The 27452-nt window shown below is 38.2% G+C and overlaps 2 protein-coding genes and 1 long non-coding RNA gene across 6 annotated transcripts in view; 1 reads left to right on the forward strand and 2 right to left on the reverse strand.

Annotated features, from left to right (window-relative positions):
- Nucleotides 1-1286: 1286 nt before the first annotated feature.
- On the forward strand, nt 1287-17575 carry MDM2 (MDM2 proto-oncogene). 2 transcript variants are annotated; one of them, XM_087967987.1, is made up of 11 exons: nt 1287-1893; nt 1992-2082; nt 3619-3693; nt 4991-5124; nt 6154-6203; nt 6499-6560; nt 7346-7406; nt 8433-8587; nt 10780-10929; nt 13414-13491; nt 16160-17575. In XM_087967987.1, the coding sequence occupies exons 2-11, from the start codon at nt 1999-2001 to the stop codon at nt 16709-16711; spliced, it is 1401 nt and encodes a 466-aa protein (XP_087824113.1). In that variant the 5' UTR covers nt 1287-1893; nt 1992-1998; the 3' UTR covers nt 16712-17575. The 2 variants fall into 2 exon arrangements, with proteins under 2 accessions (XP_087824113.1, XP_087824114.1); XM_087967988.1 differs by having other exon boundaries at nt 1292-1893; nt 1995-2082.
- Nucleotides 16762-27452, reverse strand: part of CPM (carboxypeptidase M) — a 45263-nt gene continuing 34572 nt past the window's right edge. For 2 of the 3 annotated variants that reach the window (XM_087967989.1, XM_026667760.2), the window contains exons 4-9: nt 26664-26836; nt 25607-25791; nt 22496-22666; nt 21065-21217; nt 19146-19294; nt 18605-18928 (exon numbers count right to left, since the gene is read on the reverse strand). In XM_087967989.1, coding sequence (XP_087824115.1) covers nt 18695-18928; nt 19146-19294; nt 21065-21217; nt 22496-22666; nt 25607-25791; nt 26664-26836 — 1065 coding nt within the window. In that variant the 3' untranslated portion in view covers nt 18605-18694. Of the gene's footprint in view, nt 18125-18604; nt 18929-19145; nt 19295-21064; nt 21218-22495; nt 22667-25606; nt 25792-26663; nt 26837-27452 lie in introns of those variants that run through there. The other variant, XM_087967990.1, reaches the window with a different exon arrangement.
- LOC148130172 (uncharacterized) lies at nt 25952-26653 on the reverse strand. The gene is made up of 2 exons (XR_015750058.1): nt 26521-26653; nt 25952-26463 (listed from the first exon to the last, which is right to left on the reverse strand). It is a non-coding gene; the product is annotated as an uncharacterized LOC148130172 (long non-coding RNA).

A 27452-nucleotide genomic window follows, 5' to 3' on the forward strand; every position in this document is an offset into this window, starting at 1 on the left:
TGCGTACCCGCCTGCCAAGTGAAAGAGCTGGGCTGACCTGAGTTTGGCTTCCTTCCCAAGTTCCTCCAGCCAGAACCCTAAGGGGCCACCAGGAGAGGCCGCCCAAGGCAGTGATAGCGCCCACCCATCCACGGACAGGGAGGCGAGGCGACGGCAGCACTGCTTCCCTGGCCGGCGGGTCCAGTGGAGACAGCCCGAAGCCGCTCGTCCTTTCCACCCCTCACCCAGCCCGTCCCCATCCTCACGCATCTCCAAATGTGACAGCAGCTCTAAACGCTGCAGCGGCACGGGCATCAGGCAAAGGCACTGACTCGGCGGGGCTCAGCTCGGATGACGCAGCGCAGGCCAACGCCTTGCCTCCCTGTCCACGGATGGGTGGGCGCTATCACTGCCTCGGGTGGCCTCTCCCGGTGGCCCCTTCAGGTTCAGGCTGGAGGGACTTGGGAAGGAAGCCAAGCTCGGGTCGGCCCGGCTCTTTCGCTTGGCAGGCGGGCGCGCACCCGCAGCTCGCTTTCCTGGGTCTGCCCAGCCTGCACGGCTCTGGCGTGGCCCTGGTGGGATGAGCGGAGGGCCTGGCGGGGAGGCCTCGCTGCCTTGGCCAGAGCTCTAATGCTGGGACTTCCTATTGGGGGAGGCCGTATTGTTGGAGAAACATGGTACCTATTATCTTGTAAGCAATTGACAAACCAAATAAAATAAAATAAAAATAAATATTCTGAGAGTGCCTGGGTTTTATAACCTTTGTTGGGATTTGAATTGAAGCTTGTATTCTGATTGGTTGTCAGACTCCCATGGGGCCATGCAGGGACAACTCTGTAGGCTGTCCTGAGTTCCAGGCTTGGTTGAGCCTTGCTGGATGATGCACTGAAAGGGCTTTTGAGCAATTGGTATGGTTTTACCTGGAGATCTTTGTAATGTAAAGTATTCTGGCCCAGGCCTTAATGGCCCATCCATTAATAAAGGTGGGGGTGAGCTTCTGCTTCTGAGGTGTTTCTACTCTTGAGTTTCTACTATTTTTAGGGGAAATATTCTGCCTTTTTATTATTCCCTAGGATAGTTCAATGTTCTAGGAGATGATTGAGTGCTAATTTCCAACAATGGAAAAAGACGGAGTAAACGTGCATCGGTTTTTATGTTTATGTATGGACCAAAAAATAATCGAACTCAAACCTAGCTGATAGGGTGGCTGCTTTACTATAAACCTTGTGCAGTTTTTTTAAATTAAACCCGCGGAATGCAATGCAATGCAGGAAGTCTGCAGTAGCAGATGATCCCCTCCCTCCCCGCTTTCAAACATGAAGCATAGCGCGAGGCAGGTACTGAGGGAACAAAGGGGGTCCCTTCCGTAGAAAGCCGCTTGTTCGGCCTGGCTGGGGGAAGACAGCGCGAGCGTCAGCAGGCCCAGCTGGGGGCGCCACGTAGGCCTCCCGCGCAACCGCAGCCAGGAAGCGGCTCCTGCCGCCGCATAAAAAAGAAAGCAGCTTCGAGCGCCTTGGTTCGAAATGGCGACGCGTGGCGTGAAATTTGGCCTCCGCTTTCAGGAGGAAGCGGTTTGCTTTCGTTAAACTCAAAAAGGCGCGTACGGAAACGGGCGAGGGGGGCCGAGCGAAAGGGAAGGAAGCTTGGGAGTTGGCGGGAAGAAGGATTTCTGGCCTAGATTCTGCGGAAGGCGCGTTCAGCTGGGAGGGATCGTTGGGAAAAGAGCGGCGGATTCTCTCCGTTCTGTCTGGTCCCTCCCACCTTCTTAACTCAGCGCCTCTCAACAGTCATGTTCTGACATGCCGGGCTGTTCTGTTTGGAGGAGTGAAGCCCAGACATGCCCGGAAAAGAGGTCGCGGGGCCGCTATTTATGCTCGGCCCTTGCCAGGCAGTTGAGACTTGAGTAGCTGTACGGTAAGGTCATCGAGGTGCTTTTTTGGGTTTTGCTGCCCTGTCGCCTAATGCACCGCCTCTTCTTATTTAGTTTTATTTATTTTTTCTTTCCTCCCTAGCAGGCAAATGTGCAAGACTAAAATGGCTTCCGCGACCAACCCGACTGCGGCTGGCTCAGCTGCCGTTGGCCGTTCGGATCAAGAAAACCTGGTAAGCGTATGAGGCGGCGCTGAGGCCCTTCCGAGGCGGTTGCATTTTCCAGAGGCCCCTGTTGAACGTCCTGCCGACAGGACAATAGGAAGGAGAGGGCGGATTGTTTGTGTTATTAGCTATTTTGTGTGTACGCACCCCAAACTAGGACGAGGGTTCTTTAAACCCTGGCGAGGGGGAAAGAAGATGGTTGAAGTAGGAGGGTCACACGTTTTAAATTTTAAACCATGGTTTAGGATTGCAATGAGGGATTCCGTCAGCATTCTGAGATCAGCAAATGACAGGTTGGTTTAGCCAATGTGGGAATGCTGCTAATACGTTTTTTTATAAATTGGAGAACTCTGACTCACTAAATTGTTCAAAATCCTTTGCAGTGTCTTAGTTTAGAAATTCAGAAAAAAGCTAATGTTAATTTGCTTGGGGAAAATCCATTGCACATAAAGAACATGTTTTTCTGTAGTTATGCCTGAGATTATTGTTTACATGAAACCAAAGATCCAGTGAAAAAGCTATAAAATGTGCTGGGAAGTTCAGGCTAATGAAATTTCTGGGCATAAATTTATCTGGTGCAAGGTGGAATCTGTCACTTGGAAAGATAAAAGATTGCTAAGTGGAATTGCAGTAATACTCTTTGAGATGGTAAGGCATTTTTGAGGCAAAGTGAAGATCACTTAAAATTTTATCCTCATTTGGAGACAGGCTGAAGATACTTTGAATGGGTTACTCACTTTGTGGTGAACTGTAATTTAGCCTGGATATAAGAATATTATGCAAACCTCACCTATCTATCTGTGGGTTGGTAGAGGGATGCTTTCAACTTCAGGGGTGAAGACTGGCTGGCTAAAAGTCACGCAGGCAGTTTCCATTTTTAAAGGAAAACTAAAACTTAGGTCACATTTGTCATTAAAGTATCTTTTCTTTTATGTATACTGAGAGTATTTGCACCAAGACAAATTCCTTGTGTGTCCAATCACACTTGGCCAATAAAGAATTCTATTCTAAAAAAAAGTGGAATATGTACATATGAAAATATTGTATTTGCATTGATCAGCTGCATTCAAAGCATTTTCAAATAGTGGCAGCAAAGTATCAGAGAAGCCCCAACATTCCTTTGGGCATCAGAATAAGATTTCAGTTGGTTATCAAGACCCATGTGTGAGTGTTTTTCATTTTATAGTTTAAAGCTGTTCTGTTATTTAGTTTTGGTTATGTTATTACATTTTATGTGAATATATAAATACGTTAAGAGCCAGTTTCAGCCCATTTTATAAGAAGTAAGCAGAATATAAGATTTTAAATAAAATAGCATTCTCTGTTATTAGGACATGATCTTGGGGAATGATAGAAACAAGTTTTAGGAAATTGTGCTTTTTCCCCCTTCTGCTTTTAAATACAAGCCTTTTTGAGGTTGACCTCAGAGAGATTTGTATTTGTTGAGCATATTAAAAACTTCAGAGCTAGGTTAGTTTTTGAAACATTTCCCATATTTTGAACAAGACATAACTAAACAAACTGCATCTTTCTTTATATTTTCAGATTAAACCCAAACCACTGCTTATGAAACTTCTACAGTTTGCTGGTGCAGAAAAGGATACTTTTACCATGAAGGAGGTAAATAGATTCATTGCAGTCAACATAGGAAGTGAAAATGATTTAGGGATTTATTTCTCATACACTGAACAACATGCTTATTTAACAGTAATGTGGCTGAAGAGTGAAGACCTACTACACAGCTGAGATGGTGGGTGGTGACTTTATGTATGAGAGCAAAGGCAAGACCCATATTCTGTATTCCAAAGTTGCCCATTTTCAAAGAATTATTTTCTACATTGAATATTTCTAATTTCATTAGAAATAATTCATTAATTTCTCATTTTAAAAATAAACTTATTAGATTTTAAGATAAATGGAAACTTAACAAAAATAGTTAAACTCAAAAATGAAAAAGAGGGGAGAAAAGGATGAAAAGGAAAGCAATATCAAAAATGTAGAAATAAGATTTCTACATTTATTATTTATTTTTAGTTCCTTTTTATTTCTACACTTTCTATTTTCCTTTCTTTTTCATTATTCTTTATAAATACAAAGAAATTATCTCCACCTTTCCTTTACAACAAGTATTCATATTGATTTACATTAAAGACTAAGTTTACAATATTAATTTCCATTTTTCTTTTATCTACTTTTATTTCTTATTTTTTTCTTAATCTATTTAATATTTTTCTTAATATTTTTTCTGGTTCATGCAAAAAGTCCAAAAGGGGCTTCAGATCAGCATTAAAATTAATGCATTTTCTCTGATCAAAGTGGTTAATCTCACTATCTCCGCCATCTCCATCTGGTGAAACTGTAAAAAACATTAATTGCAGTCAGGTGATAATGGAACACTTGCAAACAGTCATAAATGTCCAGTGCAATCATGTCTGCAGCATGAGAGGAAGGAAACATTGGACTTTTAATCCTAGTTGTAAGTAGCTCTTTGGGAGGGTCTGTCATAACTTTGAGCAGTCATTAAATGACTAGTCGTAAGTCAAGGACTACCTATATATCACTATACCTTTTAAATATCCATCTTATTCCATCTTTCATCTGTCTTTTCTTCAAGGTTCATAAACTTGGCTTCAAGCAGCTGAGCCAATTTTAGTCCTGAATTCATCAAACATTGATTGTAATAAAGTTAAAGGGGTTGCTTTATCTTCATTATGATTATCTTTTGTATTCTAACAGTTGTTCTGAAAAGCCTCCATTCTGCCTTTGATTGCTACCATTTCACAGTGAAAGTAGTAAGCAAAAAAGAAAACAGATACAGGTAGCCCTTGACTTACGACCACAATTGAGCCCAAAGTTTCTGTTGCTAAGTGAATTTTGTCCCATTTTGTGACCTTTCTTGCTGTTTTCGTTATTGTAGATTTTGTTCTATATTGGCCAATATATTATGTCTAAACGTCTATATGATGAAAAGCAACAGCATATTGTCCACTGTGCAAATGACCTTCTGGGGCATCTGTTTGGAGTACAGAGTTTTTCTATAAAAGAACACAGGTAAAAAAAACAAACTTGTCTTAAATGCTGTGCTATAGTTTTGTTGGCATGACATGTGCTACAAATATATCAATTCAGATTATCTGTATGCTTGTAGTGAATTTATTTTTAATGTAAAAATCTAATGTAAACTTTTATAGTTCTGTATTGTATTTACTTAGTAGCTGTCATAAATATACTGTAAAATAAAATACTGTCTACAAGAAAATCATCCAAATTATTTATTACGTTTGTATACTTCTGTAAGAACTCACAATAGATTATTGGGGGTAGTGGATAAGAGTTTTTTCTAGATTTTTTAAAAAGAACTATAGCCAGCGTGATACAGTGCTTAAGGTGCTGGGCTGGAACTGAGGATACAGCTTTGAGTCATCTTTTAGCCTTGGAAAACTTGGATGACTTTGGATCAAGACTGAAGGTAGGCTGGAATGTGGATCCTAAGTGCTAACCCAGCAGCTTAACAGTATATCATATGGGTAGATCTGAATGTAGCCGTAATATGTCCATTTAGAATTTGAAAAAAAGGTAAAATATTATACTATTTCAACCAACATTCTAGCTTCAGAAGTGGACAGATGGTTAGTGTCAGCTAGGCTCTTACTTGGTATAAGTAAATGGTATCAAAGTAAATGCAGATTTAATTCCAATCCTGCCTAATTTGTAGTCATATTTTAGGCACAAAGTTGTGCAAGGTTGGACTAACCACTTTCAGCCTAGCAACAGGGCAAGGGCAAACCACTTCCAAAAATGTTGCCAAGAAAACTGTAAAGACTTTTCCAGGCAGTTATCAGAACTCAAAGAAATAAAAAAGAGGCTGGGGAGAGGAGGAGAATCATATGATACCTATATTGAAAGACATGTACTGATTGCTGAATGGCTTAGAGCCCTCTTTCACTCTGCTTTTAGCAGCCATTTTCAGTTTGCTGTTTTTCCCCTGAAGCTTCTGAATACATACAAGCTTTCCTCATCATTGTTTTGTTTACTGTTCTTTTTATCTAAAGCTAAAATCTTATTTTATCTTTTAAAAAGGCAATTATATTTGATGATTTCCAAAAACCTGGTAACAGCCACCCAGCAAGGTAAGTTAATGTATAATTGCACTTATAACAGATGTACAGAGGGCTAGGTGCAAATAAGAAACCTATTGAATTCTTGCATGGTTAAAATTTTGAAACGAGTAAAAAAGGTCCTGAAATGCAATTATATAAATATCTATTTAATCCTTTCTAACTCTATTGGCCAACATTTATTACTGAATTTTAAGGAATTCAAATTTGTACAGTTATAAAATAATAACTAGATTATTTAAAAATGTGTGTCTGAATTGCCAGCTTTCTCCTTTTGTGACTTCCTTTTTTTTTTTTTTTTTTGAAGACTCTAATAACATAGCTGTGAATCAGTCCAGATGCCAACTAGAAAATGGAAACATTCTAAAGGTGATCACTGATTTATATTACATTTATTCATTCATTTGTTCATTAAATTTATTTGCGACCCATCTCATCACAAGGCAACTCTGGGCAGCTTACAAAGTGAAAACCAACAGCACTATACAAATATACATATAGCAATAACATTGTAAATTATGATAAAAATATGGGGAGGAGGTAACAAGTTGTATGGGTGGTGAGGTGGGATCAGCTATTAATCTACCAAGCATCTCCAGTGTAGCATTCCCCCATTGGGACCCCAAGCCAACTGGCGGAACCAGGTTTTCAGGTCCTTATGGAAGGTCAGGGGGGAGCGGCATGGTCTAGAGGTGAAAACGCACTTGCCTCCCACTCAGAAGGTTGAAAGTTCAATCCTAGATAGCAGCAGAGGTTTATCAAAGAGAAAATATGTGCTGCTAACTCCATGTAGGTGTCAGGAAGGGCATCTGGCCAGTAAACACCCAGCCCCATTTAGTTGCCCCAACTCCCTTTAAAGGAATTAAAGGGATGTGTAAAGAAAAAAAAAGGAAGGTCAGGAGAGTGGAAGCTGGTCTCACCCCAGGGGGTATGATGTTTCAAAGAGCAGGAGCCCCACAGGAGAGAAAGCTCTTCTGGACCTCACCAGCCAACATTCCTTAAGTAGCCGGGTCTACAGCATACCTCTTCTGGCAGTGCAGATGGGGCAGGCATGTCCCATTGGGTTGAGATAATTCCTCAGGAATATATATGGTATATGCCTCTTTATTCTTTCGCATGTAAATCTGAAATAGTTACTCTATATTATTAAACAGGAAACAATACAAGAAGCCACTGAAGCAACTACTTCCCGAAGAACAAGATCCAGTGAAACAGGTATATAAATCTATTGTGTTATGTTTCAGTCCTTAGAGTCATTTGAATATTCAAAAGTAATCATTGAGTAGTAAAGTGATTGTATACATTGTGTGGAAGTAGAGTTGTTTATTGGTTGGCTGGCCTCTGATTGAGATCTGTCTTCTCATAATCTTTAATACATTGGCTGCTGGCCTCAAATTTAACACTGGAATTTAACTTGTCTGTTTAATACAGTGTGTTATGGAGATATATGTAAGTGAGATATAGCAGCTTTTGTTTATTCTATTATATCCCGAATATTATTTATTCTATAGATCAAGGTCAAACACAATTTCATTGAGGGCTTCATCAGGGTTGTATTTGATCTTGAGAGGCTGGGGTAGGTGTGGCCAGCTCAATGTCACTTGTGTCAGGGAGCGCCTGTAGTGGCCTGAGTTACTCTGCCAGAGAAAATGGAAAGCTCCGCTTTCACTGGCAAAGGCATCCTGAGCCGGTCCTTCACTGTTTCCAGGGCGGCCCCGCAGGTCAGATCTAAACACTCATGGGCCGGATCCGGCACTTGGGCCTTGAATTTGACACCTCTGCTATAGATCATATACTTCACACTGTTCCAACTGGTTTCGTGAAAAGAAATTGTACTAGAAACATTTTAAATGTAGTTACCGTTATTACTGTTAAGTAGAAGCTTTTTTTAATCTGTATAAAATAATGTCTGCTTTTAAAAATAGGAGTGTCTCTTTTAAAGATAGCAATCCAATGAACAATTTCTCATAATTTGAGAACATTGAAAATATGTAACTTTTTGGAGGGATGTCAATAGATATCTTAGTGAGCTGTTAGTATTTTATGCAAGCATTTTAGGTAGTACTGGTGATTTTCTTTCAGAATATGGAAAGAAGATTCAATCCTCAGAATGATAGGAATAAGACAGCAATCACCTATCTAAAGTTTAGAAATTGCATAATAGATTTTCTTCATTGAATTATTTTCTAACACAAAATCAAAGATTTGGCAATTTGCTTAAGAGAGATTTTTTTCCAACAGAAGAAAGTGCTTCAGAAGATATAAATTATGAAAGACAAAGAAAAAGACAGAAATCCGACAGTATTTCTCTTACATTTGATGAAAGTCTTAAATGGTGTGTAGTAGATTGTGAGCGAAGCAACAGCAGCAGCTCAATCAATTCCTCACCAAGTCGAGTAAGTATATACTAGTTTTAATTTTTAAACAAGAAATTTAACTATGTTAAATCTGTACCACTGGAAGGAAATGATAATAGCATGAGAAAATGATACGTATTTTAACCTGACATGTCAAAAAAGAAGAAAACTAGTCAAGGCTTTGCAGTAAACATGCTAATTTGTTATCTGTAGAGTTTCTCCATCAGAAATAAGAGAGTATTAAATTCATGTCCGTATTCTAAGAGAGTAAATGGCTGATAAATATTTTCATGAAGTGAGAGGCTGAAAGGCCGCTTAGGAAGTACTAGTAACAACTAGCTCTCATGTATAGCACTGTATGCAAGAGGAAAAATTTTCTCCTTTGATATTTATTATGTTTTATCCCAATTCTGTTGCATTGGAATATACCCACCAAAAAGATAACAAAATTGGAAGGAACTTGGAGGTCTTGTAGTCTCACCCTCTGCTCCAGAAAATTCTATGCCATTTCAGACAAATACTTGTACAAACTTTTCTTTAAAACCTCCAGTGTTAGAGTACCCATGATTTCTGGAGGCAATTGTTCCATTGATATAACTGTCAGGAAACCTCTCCTTAGTTCTAGGCTGGTTCTCTCCTTGATTTAGTTTCCATCCATTGCTTCCTCTGCCTTCAGTGGTTTGGAGAATAGGTTAACCCCCTCTTCTTTCTGACAGCTCCTTAAATATTGATATCATGTCACCCCAGCCTGAGTTGCATATTTCAAGATGCTGTATTTTGTCCACCCCCATCCACTATATGTTTTCAAACTTAAATATCCTTGTCCTTCCTGCCTTTATCTGTGCTGTTTCTTAGGGGCTTCAGCAATTTTAACTGCAATGTATTCTTATACGTAGTATATTATTATATCTAGAGCAGGGGTGTCAAATTCACGTCATCATGGCGGCATCATGTGACTTATCAAGACTTTTTCTCCCTTTGCTAAACCAGGCGTGGGTGTGGCCAGCGCATGACACATCTAGCCCCATGGGCCAGGAGTTTTGGCAGTCCTGATCTAGAGCCTTTCTGTAAATGCAATCACAGTACAATTTTTTTAAAATAAGAGCAGTTTATTGTGCTTAAATAAGCAGTGGTTTGTTAAATTAGATACTGTAAAGCAGAGGAAGCTTTTATTAAAATATGATTTTGAATTTGCAGGGTGGATAATAGAATTTCAGGGTTAACTGACATTTTCTGCAACATTTGATTTGACAAATCATAATGCAATAGTGAATCAAGAATATTCAGTGATATCATTACTTGCCTCTACAAGCTGGAAACTAGCACAGTAAAATAGAATGCTGGCTAGACAATTTTTTTAGACTTGTGCAGCATAACACCTGCTTAAAATGCTAAATATTCCACACAGAACCATGGTAGGGCAATTCCTAAAACTGTATTGACAACTGATGCCTTATGATCATTGCTGCTTAAACATAGTTTGTCTCTTCTGTTCAATTCATACCCATGCCATTTCAAGAATGTTCTTTCTTTAAAAAGATGAATGTTTACTTTTTAATCATGGAAGTAGCCTTGTTTTTAAAGAAAGAAAATGTTTACTTCCTATAGCAATGCTGCTCTAGTTCAGGGAATATGCATTCTTCGTTGTAGGAGCTACAGGTAATCTTCAACTTAGGATCATAATTGGGACCTCAAGCAATTGGGATTGTTAAACTGATGTCATTAAGTGAGTTGTGCTCAATTGTACAACCTTTTTTGCCATGATTGTTGAGCAAATCACATGGTTGTTAAGTGAATCTGGTCTCCCCATTGACTTTGCTTGTTGAAAGGGCCCTGGGAAGATTGCAAATGGTGATCATGTAACCCAAAGACACTGGAACCATTGTAAATACATGCTGGTTGTCAAGCATCTGGCTTTTGATCATTGACCTTGGGGATACTACAGCATTCGTAAGTGGAGAGACTAGTCATATGTCACTTTTTTCAGTGTTGTCTCAACTTTGAAAGATTTTTAAATAAATGGTTGTAAATCAAAGAGTTCCTGTACTTTGATAAAAAAATAAATATAATTAACTGCTTACTTAGCATTTTACGAGAAGTTTGTATCTTATTAGCACAGTTTTGTTTCCATTATTGCAGGTGCTCTTTTTCATTCCATATATGCATTATAATTTTAGGGACATCTCATCAATTTCATTACTATTCTAATCAGAAGCATTCTCTCTCTCTAGGATCATGCCAGTTTAAGTGAAAATTCAGACTGGTTAGACGAGGATTCGATTTCAGATCAATTCAGTGTAGAGTTTGAAGTTGAATCTATCTACTCAGAAGACTACAGTCCTAATGAAGAAGGGTTTGAACTAACAGATGAGGATGATGAAGTATGTATATTTGAACCAAAATCAGATGGAATGTTGTTTGAGAAATGTAATTTCATATAGGACACTTAAAAATGAACATAACCGAGTGAACTGTCAACCTCTCAAAATCTAAACTTCTGTGAAGTTTCAGAAGTTCTGCTTATCTTTGCTACTCACTATTCTCAGATCTTCATGTAAGTCCTTCTGATAAATATAAAAGGAGCCTGAATGAAGAAGTAAAGTTTGATGCTGGGAGAAAATGCTTCCTCCATGAATGGCATATTCTATCACTCTATTTTGAAAATCAATAAAGGAGAATATTTGTAGTTCGGAGTTAATTTAGGGGTCCTTGATGCTGTCTTAGCTTGCTTGCTTTCTGGCAGATGATTCATTACCCAAGCTAGGGGTAAAGCTCTGAGCACTGATGTTACCTAGTTTGGATGAAACATCTGCAAAAAAAACAAACTCAGAGAGTACCAAGGACCCCTCATTTTGAAAATAGAAACCAAGTTTTAAACTTAGGACTTTTCAGTGCAAAATTCTACATCATTAGTCTTTTTGAATGTGTCTGGTTAAACTGTGTACTGACAAGTTCTCAATACTTTGAAGATTAGTAAAAAATTTGGAAATCTAAAAAGTCTAATCTCAAAAACAATGTACTTGAAGGCTGTGCAATGCCTATAAAGCTTTTTCTCTTACATCCATGTTTACTTCCACTCCCAAAGTTTTAGACAAAGGCTGGGTTTATTTAATATGGTTTAGCACATTGTATGAAGCCAGATATTGTGCTGAATAGCCTAATTAAGGTTTTAATTTTCTGAACTGGATCCCTATAGCTTTTTAAAATAAGTAATTATTTAGAACAATTGATAGCTGATTTTGGAAGTATTCTGAAAGGGGAAGCTGGCAACTTTCCTTTTTATCTCAATCTTGTTCTTAAGGATAATTCCTAATAAGATTTTATTGATTTTAAAGATTAGTAGAATAGTAGAATACTTTATTGGCCAAGTGTGATTGGACACACAAGGAATTTGTCTTGGTGTAAATACTCTCAGTATACATAAAGAAAAGGTACATTCGTTAAGAATCAAGAATCATAATGTACAACATTGTACTTAATGACAGTCATAGGGTACAATCAACAATCAAATCACTAGGAAACAGTCAATATAAATCGTAAGGATACAAGCAACAAAGTTACAGTCCTACAATCACAAGTGGGAGGGGATGGGTGATAAGGAGTGGTGAGAAGATTAACAATAATAGTAGTGTACACTTTGTAAATAGTTGAACAGTGTTGAGGGAATTATTTGTTTAGCAGAGTGATGGCTTTCGTGGAAAAACTGTTCTTGTGTCTAGTTGTTCTGGTGTGCAATGCTCTATAGCATCTTTTTGAGGGAAGGAGTTGAAACAGTTTATGTCCGGGATGTGAGGGGTCTGTAAATATTTTCACAGCCCTCTTTTTGACTCATGCAGTATACAGGTCCTCAATTGAACGCAGGTGGGTAGTAATTGTTTTTTCTGCAGTCCTAGTTATCCTCTGAAGTCTGTGCCTGTCCTGTTGGGTTGCAGAACCAAACCAGACAGTTATAGAAGTGCAGATGATAGACTCAATAATTCCTCTGTAGAACTGTATCAGCAGGTCCTTGGGCAGTTTGAGCTTTCTGAGTTGGTGCAGAAAGGACATTCTTCGTTGTGCTTTTTTGGTGATGTTTTTGATGTTAGGTGTCCATTTTAGGTCATGTGATATAGTAGAACCTAGAAATTTGAAGGTCTCTACTGTTGATATTGTGTTGTCTAGTATTGTAAGAGGTGGTAGTATGGGAGGGTTTCTTCTAAAGTCTACCACCATTTCTACGGTTTTGAATGTGTTCAGTTCCAGATTGTTCCAGTTACACCATGAGGCAAGTTGTATAACTTCCTGTCTGTATGCAGATTCGTTGTCTCAAAAGAGACCAATCACTGTTGTGTCATCAGCAAACTTCAGTATTTTAACAGATGGATCGTTTGAGATGCAGTCATTGGTATATAGGGAGAAGAGAAGTGGGGAAAGCACACAGCCTTGGGGGGGCCCTGTGCTGATTGTACAGATATCGGATGTGATTCCGCCTAGCTTCACCTGCTGCTTCCTGTCTGTTAGGAAGCTTATGATCCACTTACAAGTGTGTTCAGGTACCACTAGTTGGTTTAATTTACTTAGAATGTCTGGAATGATGGTATTGAATGCTGAACTGAACTCTACAAAGAGGACCCTTGCGTAGGTATTTGGAGATTCAAGGTGGTGTAGGATGTAATGCAGAGCCATGTTAACAATTTTATTGATTCTAAAATTCAGTATTGAGTTATTTGACTTGGGATGGTGAAATTACTATATTTTCTTCTCAGTAAAATATTTATTTATTTATTTTCATTGATGAAAGAGAATTAAAGCTTCACAAATTGACTTTAATCTAGAGTTATAAAATACATTTTGTGTGAATTTTAATTAAATTAATTTTTCATCAGGTATATCAAGTAACTATATATCAGACTGAAGACAGTGATATAGATTCATTTGATGAAGACCCTGAAATTTCACTAGCAGTAAGTAAAATCTTGATTTGAGACAAATTGCACTTTTGAATTCCCCAGATTACTTCCATTTCCTTCACTTGATGTTTTCAGAGCGGTTTGCTCTGTTCCCAAGCGTTCGATAAGCGACCAAACACATTTTGTCAGGATGGAGAAAAGATAAGAGACTCAAAACTCCGTGTGCTTGCAAAAGGGGCGGCTTGAAATGAAGCGATTAGGTTCCCTTTCAAAGCGTCCCCTTTGCAAGCAAAGAAAGCTTTGTCTCCTCTGGACCAGGGGTCTGCAACCTTAAAACACTCAAAAGAGCCATTTGGACCCATTTCTCACAGCAAAACAGTATTTGTGATGTGCCAAGGAGGCTGATATATGTCAAGAGCTTGGCCTGTTGCAGTTGTGGGCAAGCAGACAATGGGACCAGGGGGTGGGGGACAGCGGTAGCTATACTCCCTTTCCCATCGGCTCATGCACTCACCACCTCCTGCACTTAAAAAAATAAGACCTCCCTGAAAATAAGCCCAACTGCTTATTTTCAAGACTGGGTCTTATTTTCGGGGAAACAGAGCTAGATACTGCATGCATGCCGGTACATACATACATACATACATAATTACATACATAATTCAAGAGGTTAAAATGCAGATTGATTTCAGCTTTAATTCAGAGTGTTATTTCAATGAATTGGAGAGTTACAATCTATTTTCAGGTACCAATTATAGTTGTATATTTTTCTCTAATAAATACTAATATAACAACCTAATTAGAAAAATGTATTCCATAAATCTTTTTAAATTTTTAAAATTATTTTGTTATATAGAGAGTAATAAGAGTATACTTTAGGAAAGAATTGATCCTTTTTCCCAACCATTGGAATGATAATCATTTCCCTAATAATGTGATTACATTGATGTAGCAAAATTGGGTATATCACCAAATCAATCTGCAGGAAATCAAGTATCTCAGACAGCAGAGTGCATTACAATAAATATGGCACCAAGTCTGAAATCCTGTCAGGATTCTCTCCTGAAATAATCTTGGCAAAAACGTATCAATTTTAAATTGCTTTTCCTTAAGCATAACTATTCTGCAGCTAAAGCCAAAGTACTGTGAATAGGTGTACCCTAAAGCAGTGGTCCCCAACCTTTTTTTGTACCAGGGACCAGTTTCATGCAGAAACACTTTTTCAAGGACGGGGGGGGGGGGGGGGAGTCCGAGTTTGGTGGTTTCCTTGCAGACGTTTCATTGCCTGACTAGGTAACATCTGATGTTGTTACCTAGTCGGGTAATAAAACGTCTGCCAGCAAACCACCAAGTTCTGGGAGCGCCAATGCCTCCTCATTGCAACCCTGAGCGACAGATATTCTCTTCTATTGGGACATTTAAAACGGAGGGTTTCAGCTGCAGATTTAGGAACTGCGCCGGGCTGAGGAGCGCCTTCAAAACTGAGCGCTGGGCGGCGGCAGCCCACGGCTGTCTCCGCGGCTCAGGACAAGTCCCTGCAGGACGGCTGAGAAGCCCCGCCTCTCGGCCCTGCCTCCCTCAGCCTCATCCCTCAGGTGTCTCCCTCCCTCCTCAGCCTCATCCCTCAGGTGTCTCCCTCGTTCCTCTCTCAGTCACTCTCTCGCTCCTCCACCAGCCCAGGAAGAAACTGCTTCAAAGAAGCCAGCAGGGTGGCTTTTCCTGTCGGCGCAGCTCCTCCGAAGCGCCCGTTCACCCCCACCCCGCCGCCAATCAATCCAGGTTCAATCCAGTGCTCCGTTCTGCCTGCCTGCCTGCCTGCCTTCGTTTCTGGTTGTTTCGGAGCAGCTTCGGCTGAGAATAATAACTATTCGCCTCTTTTACTCAGCCAAAGCTGCTCCGAAACAACCAGAAACGAAGGCAGGCAGGCAGAACGGAGCACTGGATTGAACCTGGATTGATTGGCGGCGGGGTGGGGGTGAACGGGCGCTTCGGAGGAGCTGCGCCGACAGGAAAAGCCACCCTGCCGGCTTCTTTGAAGCAGTTTCTTCCTGGGCTGGTGGAGGAGAGAGCGAGAGAGCGACTGAGAGAGGAACGAGGCAGGAGGAAACCGAAGCCACTGAGCCAGAGAGTAGGACAGGCTTTGGTTGCTTCCTCCCTCCCCTTCTTTCATTTGTGTCCTTGATCTCTGATCCCAGCAGCATTCACCGAAGGCGAAGAAAGCCGCCATTTTTATTTTATTTTTTATTTTCTTTGCGGCCCGGTACAAAGTGATCCACGGACCGGGACCGGTCCGCGGCCCGGTGGTTGGGGACCCTTTGCCCTAAAGTATACTAAGCAGTCCAGACCCTGGCCAGTTAAAATGTAATTTTGTTCCAGTCATGGACATTTTGCCTTTCAGAATTCGTATCTTACCAGAGGCCAGAGTATCAGGCTTTATATACTGTATTTATATATGTGAAAGCATTCAACATTATTAGCCCTTCAATCTCTTTCTCGATTACCATGCATCTATGGCATAGTGCCCTTGCTTTGACTTTACATGTCTATTTTGTACAAATAAGGATTGCAATAATGAGAGGGTAGTTTATAAGTTTTGGCTGCAAATATGGCCCCTTCTAAGATCTTCTTACAGCCCATCATGTGTACAAAGAACTTTATAGTTTCTTTTATTTTGATAAAGCATTTCAATTAACACAAATTATTTCTATCTAATTCACCAAAGGATTATTGGAAATGCTCAAAATGCAATGAAATGAATCCACCTCTTCCATCCCATTGCCCAAGATGCTGGACTCTTCGGAAGGATTGGCTTCCTGATAAAAAGACTGAGACAGCTAAGAAGAGCACATTTCTAAATCCCTCATCATTATATCCTGAGGAGGGCTTTGATGTTCCTGACTGTAAGAAAGGGAAAATTAATGAGGATAAGGAAGAAGAAACTGCAGAACAAAGCCCTGAATCTCAGGAAAGTGAAGCATATTCACAGCCATCTACATCTAGCAGTATGCTTTGTAGTAGCCAAGAAGACTATAAAGAATCTGAGAAAGAAAACAGTGAAGACAAAGAAGAAAGACTGGAACTGGGGCAGCCTGTCTCCAGTGTAGAGCCTTGTGTCATATGTCAAACAAGACCTAAAAATGGTTGCATAGTACATGGAAGGACAGGACATTTAATGTCATGTTTTGTATGTGCAAAAAAGCTGAAGAAAAGGAACAAACCTTGTCCAGTCTGTAGGCAGCCTATTGAGATGATAATACTAACTTATTTTTGCTAGCTGCAGTATAAGCGACCGTTCCTATATGAAGAATAAATAACACAATGCAATTTTGAATGTTTACAGGCATATATTTATTTTCCAAAAGACAGAAATTTTTAAACATTGCACCATCAACAATGTGATCATAACATTCTCCAGTTTAGTTAGAAATCTGCCAAAACAATAAGCATATCATGAAGACTGATAATTCAGAGTTTATTCTTTATATTTAATATAAAGAAATCTTAATACTCTTTAGGGGCCACAGAAATAAAGTATGTATTATGGTCTAAATCTGAAACTGATTTACCTACCTAAGCTGATCCAAATACTGTAGGCCAAACACAGCGGATACAATGGAAAGTGCTTAACAATGATTTAAGTAATCCTACTAGTTGTTTTCCAGGTTTCCTCCTCCAATATTTTTATTGCATCTGAGTGGTTATTGGCTAGCAAGCTAAGATTATCTCAAAAAGAGCTTAAAGCTGACATGAAAAAAACTAGTTCTGACAGATCCCTTAATGCAGATTAAAACAAGAAGGAGGCAGTTGTTTCGGGAACAAGTTTTACAACCTGTTCCCATTGTAAAAGCGCTCTACCTTTGCCTCAATGAATCCAAAGTTTTGGTAGAGTTACGTTATTTAGGCTACCATACGTGTTCTTTGGTGAAATTATAAAGGATGACTTACATTTGTGCTGTAGTCAAGTATTATGGAAGAATTCTGTTTAAAAGGTTTTTAGAACTAATTCTAAAAGTCACTGAAATAAGATGAAGCATCCCAAGTACTTACCTATTGTAACATTCACAGCAAGCAAATAGTATACAATGAAGTGTGAGTTGCAATCTATAATTTACAAATAAACAACCTTTGCTCTTGTTTATCCTCCATATTTTATTCTTATATAGTAATTCAGTTCACAACAGTAATGTTATCTGTTTCCAGTCTTTTTTTGGTAGTGGGGAGAGGCAGCAATGTGTAATGTTGATTCTTTTCTAACTACAATCTAAAGATTGTAATGGTGATCAATTTCCTTGAAGTCATATTTTCTAAAATGAGATCTGACAAAGAAGAGCCTCCACATGGTGTATGTCTTGGGCTATTTGTGTGTGTGTGTGTACGTACATAAAATAGTATTTTCCCATTTGTATTAATTTTGGGGGAAAATTCTGCATCAGTACTGTATTTTTTTCTACCTGGAATGTAAAAATAGTTTGTCATTGAAATATTTCCCCTAATTTAGAGTTCTCTTGACTTCAGAATTCTAAAATGTGATTCCAAGGTGAGGCGAGGAAAGGTAAAAGCAACAGATCATCCTTTTTTATATAGTACCATATCCAAGAGCATTTGTTATAGATGCTTAATAGATACTAATAAAATAATCTCATTGGCTCAGGTTGCTCAGAGTAGGTTCCATGTGTGTACAGATACCCTAAACCAGGGGTCCCAGCGGAACAAGTCCTACCGGGCCGCTGGTTGCTGGGCGCCGCCATCTTTTGATGAAAAGTGCTTCCGGTGAGCTTTTCCGGGTGAAAGCTCACCGGAAGCACTTTTCATCAAAAAGATGGCGGCACCCAGCTGATGCGGTACCGGGCCGCGGCGCCCAGCTGATGCCAGTACCGGGCCGTGGCATAAAAAGGTTGGGGATCACTGCCCTCAAACTGGAAAAAAACATTTTTTTCAAGCAAATGTTTGCATTCATTTGTCTTCATTAAAGAGAAAAGATCGACCAGGTAAAATATGCATTGGTCTCTTCTGACTTCTCATTTTTATCCCTAAGATCCAGTTGTATTAGTATAGTAATTCTATTTTAAGTGAAGGGCAAAGGGGATGTTTCATTAAATTAATAAATAATTGTACCACTGTGACCCGTGCACATTTTCCTATTCTCAAAGGTTGAAACAAAATGCAGTTAATTCAAAGGTTTTATTATCCAGAATATCTCAATACAATTTAAAATCTATAGTCAAGTACTGTTAAAAAGCAAACTTAATACAAAATTTTACATGCCTATATATATATATATATATATATATACAAAAATTGGAAAATAAAACACTGTAACAGTAAATGTACTAACACTGTTTGAATAAAGTGGTTTCAATGGGCATGGAACAGGCTTTTTTGAGGTAGATCCCATGGAGAAAATAAAATCATATTCATAGGCACTGAGTTTTTCTGCACCATTTGGTAAAACCACTTTCTGTTGTAATGACATAAATCCAGGGAGGGTTGCCTGAAAAACAAATTTAATCTGTCAGTATGTTTACTATTCTTGATTCTTGAAGTTCCATTATCAAAGTAAATCTTTGCTCCATGTGCAGAATGCTCATTTCATATCCTAAAGTCTGAAATACAAGTTACTTCAAATCCCTCAGATTAATACATTTTAAGGGCCTGGGACAGAGTATACAAAACACAAAAGTATGCTGGATAAGAGTTATAGTACTTACATTGAGAATGTAGACTCCAGGCAGGAGGAGAAGGTAATATTCACCATTTTTATTGGTTACATAAGGACATATATGCATCCTTCCTTGAACTTCCACGATCACATTTGCAATGGGTTTGTTCTTTTGATCTAGAACACGGCCTTTTACACCTATAAGGAGAAAACGAAAGGGTGTTGTTTTTCTTTTTCTTTTTTTCAGCCTGTGATTGAGAATTTTCTTTGCTACAAATGAACATTATAATTCGGTAATGACTTTGCAGGAACAACTGTGACTGAAGGGCAAATTCTTGGCTGTGGCTGCACAATAGAACAAGCCTAAATCATCAATACATACACAAATACATATTCCAAAGTATCTCAGACAGAGTTAATGCAGATAATAGTATTTCTCTGTGGTGGTGTTACTGTTAACTCCCATTCCCTGAAATCTGATCAGCTCCTTGTTGGCTTTAGGAAAAGTATTACTAATAGGATTGTTTCAGAGGGCCTTTGATTAATACACTAGATATTGCCATTTATATTTATTGCTCTTCTGTAAATCATTTTATGATTTAATACATGATTTTAGTTTAGGGAACTACGTGTTTTATTGTTAGGTAGTTTGAAATTCTACTATACATGTTTTCATTATGATGATTGTAACCAAGAGTCTCTGGAAAAATCATGAATGAATAATCTTTCCCTGGAAAGCACTGCACCAGGTGACTCGAGTGATGCTATCTATGCCCTCTCATGTTGCCTCAAGGCTGACTAGATTTGGATGGAGGACAACAGATTTTGACTTAAACTTGATGAGATCAAGTGGCTTTGGGTGCATCAAGCCTCAAGACTTTGGTGTTTGTCAATCTTAGTTCTGGATGTGGTTGTGCATCCCTGTTCAGATCCAGTTTGCAATCTAGGAATTCTCCTGGATTCATGCCTTCTGCTCAAAGAGAAGGTGGTGAGCATGACCAGGAGAGCTTTTGCATAGTTCCGGTTTGTGCACCAGCTGCGACCTTTCCTAGATTATGACTCCCTGTGCTTATCTGGACTAGTACAATGCATTCTACATGGGGCTACTCCATTTGGAAGCTTCAACTGGTACAAAGTGCAGTAATGAGACCAGTCTTTAGGGCGCCTATGATGGCCCATATTATACCTGTGCTCTGTGAACTTCACTAGAACCGGTCTGCTGCTGAGGTACATTACAAGATGGTGTATTCTCATTGTGTTCTTTTTCATTCTTTATTTTATTGCTCTATTAGCTTGTTGCTCTGTTTACCCTCTTCATTTATCCCTTTTTATTATTGCAAGCCCCACAGCAAGTCAGGCAGCAAATAAATTTAACAAACAACAATAATGATAATATTAAGCATATACACATTAAAATGAATTGAGCATGTAGAATGAATAACAGCAAGAAGACAATATCAATGTACCTTTTGGAAAAAAACATACTGCATATTCACATGAATTATAATTTGTAATTGTAAATGTATATTTATTATTCAGTCATTCAGCCTCTTCTGATTCTATGTGATTAGATGGACATTATTTTGCCAGGATGGTTTGTCAGTACTGGTGGTCATCAACTTACAAGTTACAACTTACACTTAATAATGGTTCCAAGTTATGACAGCTTCAGAAAAAGTGATTTTCACCTGTCCTCAAAGTTATGATGCTCCCACAACCCCAATGGTCACATGATCACAATTCGGGAGTTTGGCAACTGGCTCCCATTTTACAACTAGTTGCAACCTTCCCAGCCTGTTTCTCACAAGCAGTGTTAATTGGGGATGGTAGATTTGCTTAACAATATTATTATCAGTGACAATTCTTGTAGAAACGACCCAGCAAATGTAAATTGTCCTTTCAGTAATTTATTCCACAAGATTTACAGTATCAGACTCCAATAAGTTAAAAACAGTAGAACTGACTTACCTAGATGAATTTGTTTAATGTATTCAATCAGAGCAATTTTATTGTCATCCCAGAAATCTTGAATCTTATCTTCTGAGGGATAGTGACAACATGATAACTCCAAAGTAATGTCAAAGCATTGTCCCCAAACATAACTATAATCCTGCATGCTACCTAAAGTAAAATGTTCATTTGCATCACTGAAAGATCAGTCCAAAAATAAACAAGCATATTATTCTCCTGATCACTTCCATATTGCTTCTCATCCATCAAAATGTGCTCTTGATCTTCTGCATCATGAATGAGGCTAGACAACACCAACACTGAATTTCTCTGCAGATGTCACCATCAGGTTTTTGCAACTCCAAATAATTATAATACTGCTAATTATTAATGTTATTGCTGCTATTGTCTAGTGACTGCTGCTGCTTTAAGGATCCACAAATAACTACTGTGAACTGCTACTGTCAGGTGGGGCAAACTCTATAATTTGTGTCTCCTCCCCATTACACTTGATTTCATACACTTTCTAAACCTTAAAAAACTTGTGTAGGTGTGAACAGCATTTTTTTCTAGTTGATAGCAATCAACCATAACACTGTAATTATTCTGATTGCACCCAATAGATATCTACATTTGCATGTGGAGACAACTACAGTTGATGCAGACAATGGCAATATATATATTTCAAAAATGTCTACATTCTTAAGTAAGACTTGACATCTACAATTCTATTCAAACAAAGGTAAGAATTAAAATGCCTTTTTATGTAGCAAATCTGAAGTTAAATTGAGGAATGTGGAAATTTAAAGAATTGTGGTAGTCAGGAGAAGAACAACTTCAGACAGAAGAACTTCAAAGACTACAAAGAAAGAATATGTCCCACATGAGGATGGACTTGCTATTAAGACACGTCTGGCTCAAGGTTTCAAGCATGCTAGCAAATTACAAAAGGCTACACTCTTAGTAATAGTGATAGCTGTGGTATCATGGGGTGATAGACAATGAGAACAGTGCATTGCTGCTTTAGCCTATTCATACCTCTTTTTGTTGGTGTAACATATCATGTAAGATCACGCATACAAAATGACATCACTGCTAAATATAATGCTAAAAGAATACAAATAATGTTGAATGCAATTTAGATGTCAGTCTGAGATGTTTTAGCCAGTGTATTTATGCAACCAAATGTACATTGAAACAAATCCAAACAATTTAAGATGCATGAAGCATCTAAACAGTTCCCCATTCTTCCTTATTTCCATCTTTGGCCCCATCTTTGGCCTTTATGTTTTTAGCATAAAATTAATCCATATTGGATTCCATATTAATTTCAACATTCATTACTGTGAGTTCTTCAAACTCTTTATGAATGACAAATATCTTAAAATCTATAAGCATTATACTATCAAAGAAACAGAAGAGGCACAAGGAAAGAATGGAAAATTGTACCTTTCACTATGTACCAGTGATATCCATTTGTAATACCATCTTTAAAGTAATTCATATCATCACACACAATCTCTTTATGCATTGTGCGATGGTTGTTAGCATATGTGCTTGCAAGATGAACAAAAACATCATCGTCCACTGTTTTGCTAACACCATTTGCATCAATTGTAACTGTAGAAAGAAAGTGGTTGCAATGAAATTCATATTAATGTTTAGTCAATTTAATGAATAAATATACAAATACAGGTAATAGTTAGAACTCCTTTCCCAGGTCTTCCACAGACCATAGAATTTTCAGTTTTCTCCTACAAGGACAAAAAGATGATTGTACTTAGACAGAGACAGTGTCTTGAAACAGCTGATGCCTCTTCAAATTTGAATTTTTACACCAGAGGTAAATAAAAATATTTACCAGAGGTAAATAAAAATATTTGGAGGTATGAAATATGAGATGGACCCTTGGATCTCAAAGTCCATGCCATTTTACACCCCAAGAATAGAATCACAAATATTTTGTGTCAACCAGTGATTTTCAATAATCTGTTCACAGTTTACATTTTGTCTTTGAGTGCTCTCATTTCTTCTTTTAAACTATCATATAGTAGTTATGCTGATGACATCCAGATGTTATTCTCTATTCTGATTATAAATGATATGGCATGATCCTCCCTTTTCTGTTGCCTTCCCAGTTGAATTTGCAGTTGAGTCTATTTCTCACCAGCTTAAACTAGATATGAAGACAATTAAGTTTGTCTCTTATCCTGATCACCCTTCTCCCATTTCTTTTACTTTTCAGGACTGTCAGCTGTAGTGTTACTACTGGTGCAAGATTTGGGTGTTCTTATGAAGGAGAAATTTTATCTAAAACCTTTGATTGATAAAGCCACTAGAACCTGCAATGTTTATTTCCTGAATATCCAGAGAATTTATCCATTTCTTACTGTTGAAATGGCCATACAGTTCATGCCTTGGTAGTGTCTCATTTGAACTACTGGCATGCTTTGTTCTCCATTCTTTATGTGACTCTAGATTCTAGAACAATACAATCAATTATCCTAGGACCTTTTCTGATTTACCATACTTTTTTTCCATCGATTTCTCCACTGACTGGATATTTAGGAGTTTTACTAGTTAAAACTTCTCTTGTTGCCTTTCGGGGCCATGATATAGGAAACCTCCATTATTTGACTAAAGTGCATATTCTTGTGCATCCAGCTTAATCATGCAGTTCAGGGTTACTTACTTTTTTCATATAACAGATTGATACCATTTTAATCTGCATCAACAGGACAGCTTTTCAGTAATGAGAAATTTAACAACTCTTGTCTTTTTCATCAGTCAGACCCTACATTAAGCATTGTTTCTAGTTCTGGGCACCACATTAAAACAAAGAAATAGGAGAAATTGAAACAGTTGCTTTTTTTTTTCAAAAAAACAACAACACAACAGGAATGCTCCAGGAATTGGAAACAAAGTCTTATGTGGAGAGATTGAGGGGACTGGATATATCTGATTGTGAAAAAAGGAAAATAATTAAGTGGTGCAGAGAATGTCAAAATATATTTTTCTAGTTCCACAGTGCAAGCCATGAGTTAACATTCATAAGCCACAAGAAAGAAAATTCCAGCTGAATGTTTTCCTAAGTTTCCTTCAGAAAAACTTACTCAGGGTAAGAGTAGTTCAATTGGGAAAATGATTACCAAGAGAAATAGTGAGCTGTTTTTCATCATGCATGTTCAGATGGTAGCTAACAACAATTTGTTACAGAAATTTTAATTTGGATAACTGTATTGTGCAGGAAATTAGACTTCTAGTTCTGCTGCTCTTTTGCCTTCCTGGTAATGGTGGGAAGTGTTTTCCACAACGAGGATATCACAGCAGATCCTCACTCTTCTTTTTCTACCAGCATTCTTCTTATAGTCACTTCTTGTACAATTCACATTTTTACTTTTATAATCTGGCTGCTGCAGTAAATTTTCCCTTTGTCAGTTCAGAATGAAGAAAAAACTCCTGTATTTTACTGGAAATTTATCTTGGTTTATTACCCATAGCTGTGATGGCGAACCTGTGGCACGCATGCCAGAGGTGGTAAACAGAGCCCTCTCAGTGGGTACGTGCACCATCGTCAGTTGCTCTTCTGGTTTCTGGCACACACAGGTGTGCCAGCCAGCTGATCTTTGTTGGCACCAGAGTGCCGGAAAAAGGCCTGAAAAATGGCCAAAAACCAGGCCATTATTTGGGCCTTTTCAAGCCATTTTCAGGCTGTTTTCTGGGGCATTTTTGGCACAAAAATGGCTTGTAAATGACCCAAAAACAGCCTGAAAACGGCCTAAAATAGCCAAAAAGCAGGCTGTTTTCCAGGCCATTTTCTGGGCCATTTCAGGTCATTTTCCAGGCTGTTTCAGGCTGTTTTTCGTGTCAAAAATTGCCCCCAAAATGGCAAAAAAAAAACAACCCAGGTATTTGCACACCGGCCAGGTGGTCTTCAGTTTTCTGGCACTCTGGCATGCACACATGCATGTGTATGCACATGCGTTCCAGTTTGGGCACTTGGTGCTGAAAAGGTTCTCCATCGCTAACCTATACGATAGCTGGCTGGTATTATAAGATGGATTTCATGTGACAAATTCCATTAAATGTGACATTTTTAAAAAATCTCATAATTCAGATTGAAATGAATATGCACATGCAGATAAAAAGTTAGTTTTCTAACTGTTCCCTCCCTTGGAATTGATCTGAATTAGATAAATCATGGACTGGATTAACGGAGCCTAAGTTAGTTTGTTAAACTGAATGACTGTTTATGCTTTTTAGTGTTCCTTTTTTTTTTTTTTTTGCCTACCACCTTGAGTCTCTGGTAGTGGATGATCTATAAAAAACATGCATAAGTTAACAAATAAATGTGCTGGTGAGTTAATAGATAAATTCAAGTAATGTATATGTGTGTATGTGTGTGTGTGTATGATCCAAAGCTAACTTATTTTGATTTAGTATAATACTTGCTGTTAATACATTCATTAATTTATTTTGAGATGAGGATTATGTAACTTTAATTAAGAATTGAGAACTGTTTAATGTAGTATGCTTATGGTCATCCTAGTATTAGCTTACCGCGATTGCCATTATCAAAGGGGTAACTTGCAACCAGTGCTCCACCATGCAGATTAGCAGAAAGAACAAACATTCCAGTATTTATCCAGTTCATAACTGCTTTAGTCTCTGGCTGGATAATTTGATTATTGGTGGTAAAATGATCAGGAAAATTCCTGTTCAGATCTTTTCTATTAGCATTGTACCTTGAAGAGATAACATTGTTATTATATAATCTTTAACATACTTTTTGAGTATATGAGCTCAGCCATAAAAATTGGATCACAGAGGCTAGGCTAATGTTAACAGAATTGCAGGAAATAGTAACAAGTAACAGTACCTGCACTGGCTTTACCAGGAAAGGTGTCTAAAAGTATCTTGATGATTAATCAGGATGGTCTGTTAACAGGTAGATAAGGAAATAACAATTCCAAGGAAACAGAGCAAAGATGAGTAGATAATAAAATAAGTAAATCTAAGGAGCAAAGAGATGACCTGTGGGGAGAGTAAACAAGGCATAAGCCTGTAGGAAGAGCAATAGAAACCGTCATCTCAGAGGAACCGGGGAAATGGGATTTTTTTTAATCAAAGGAAAGTTAAAGACCAGCAGAAAAGTTTATGCTAACCTGGAATGAAAGATGGACATGGTTATGAGAGGCATTGATCAAGGGTGATATGAGACTATTAATTCAGAGAGGCAAATAAGTTTTGAAGAAGGTGACCCATGCATTAGAAGAGGAATGATAAATATTCATTCTTGTGGGCCGAGGGCAGGATTACATGAAATCCCAAAACTTCTTTGCAAAATCTCATAAACTACCATTCCCTTGCCCACAGCCTGCTTTTAAATTAACAAAATCTTCCTTATTACATATAAACTAAGATAAGTGGGAAAGACCAGGCTAGATAAAATTTCCTACTCCTGCTCAAAAAACTATAACTTGATTTAACGATATGATAGTTAAGAACTGAACCTACAAAATTGTTCTTCAGCTAAGTGTATTATGGGTTGTTAAGTAACCTGTTGAAAACATACCCAAGACAATCCTCATTATATCCTAGGTTGCTTTTTTCTTACCTGCCAATTGTGGATGCACACTGAAGCATAACTGATGCTTCAAAACCATCAGGGTTCATTGAAGGCATGATGTGTATCCGGGTGTGATTAATGAGTTTTGTAATGACTGGATCGTGTTGATCACTTTCCACCAAATATTTAATCAAATGGAGGAGCAGTTCCCGCCCAATAGCCTATGTCGGGAAGCAGAGGAATAAGTACTTGAACTAAATTGCCAATAAGAGGCAGCAAATCAATATTAGTTGGACAAAAATCACATGATACAGAAATAAGACAAAACAAGCAGATAATGTGATAGCTAATATTTTCAACTTACAAATAATCTCCCTGAAAACGGAAGAGTCAGAAAAAAACATGGGCTATCTTATTTACATGAAACTGTCCCTATTACCACAAACAGAGAAATGCCATAATGCATGTACTTAGTTAATGGATACATATGTATGGACACAGCATGCATATGTACAAAAACAGAATTTAAAAAAAAACCACTTAATTTATGACCAGACTAATTAATTCAAGGGTATTCTTCATATAATCATACAAATACATCTTAGATTCAGTGGATTCGTGTAGTGTGATAAAGTTTGGTTTAACCATGATCAGCCAAATTCAATTGAGTTATCATATACTAAACTATATAGGTAGTCCTTGACTGATGACCACAATTGAGCCCAAAATTTCTGTTGCTAAGCGAGACACTTGTTAAGTGAATTTTGCCTCATTTTATAAACTTTCTTGACACAGTTGTTAAGTGAATCACTGTAATTATTAGTAATATGGTTATTA

Source organism: Notechis scutatus, chromosome 6 (genome assembly GCF_049901735.1).
Source record: "Notechis scutatus isolate UNSWTSFEM ecotype Mainland chromosome 6, rNotScu1.2, whole genome shotgun sequence".
Lineage (NCBI taxonomy): Eukaryota > Metazoa > Chordata > Lepidosauria > Squamata > Elapidae > Notechis > Notechis scutatus.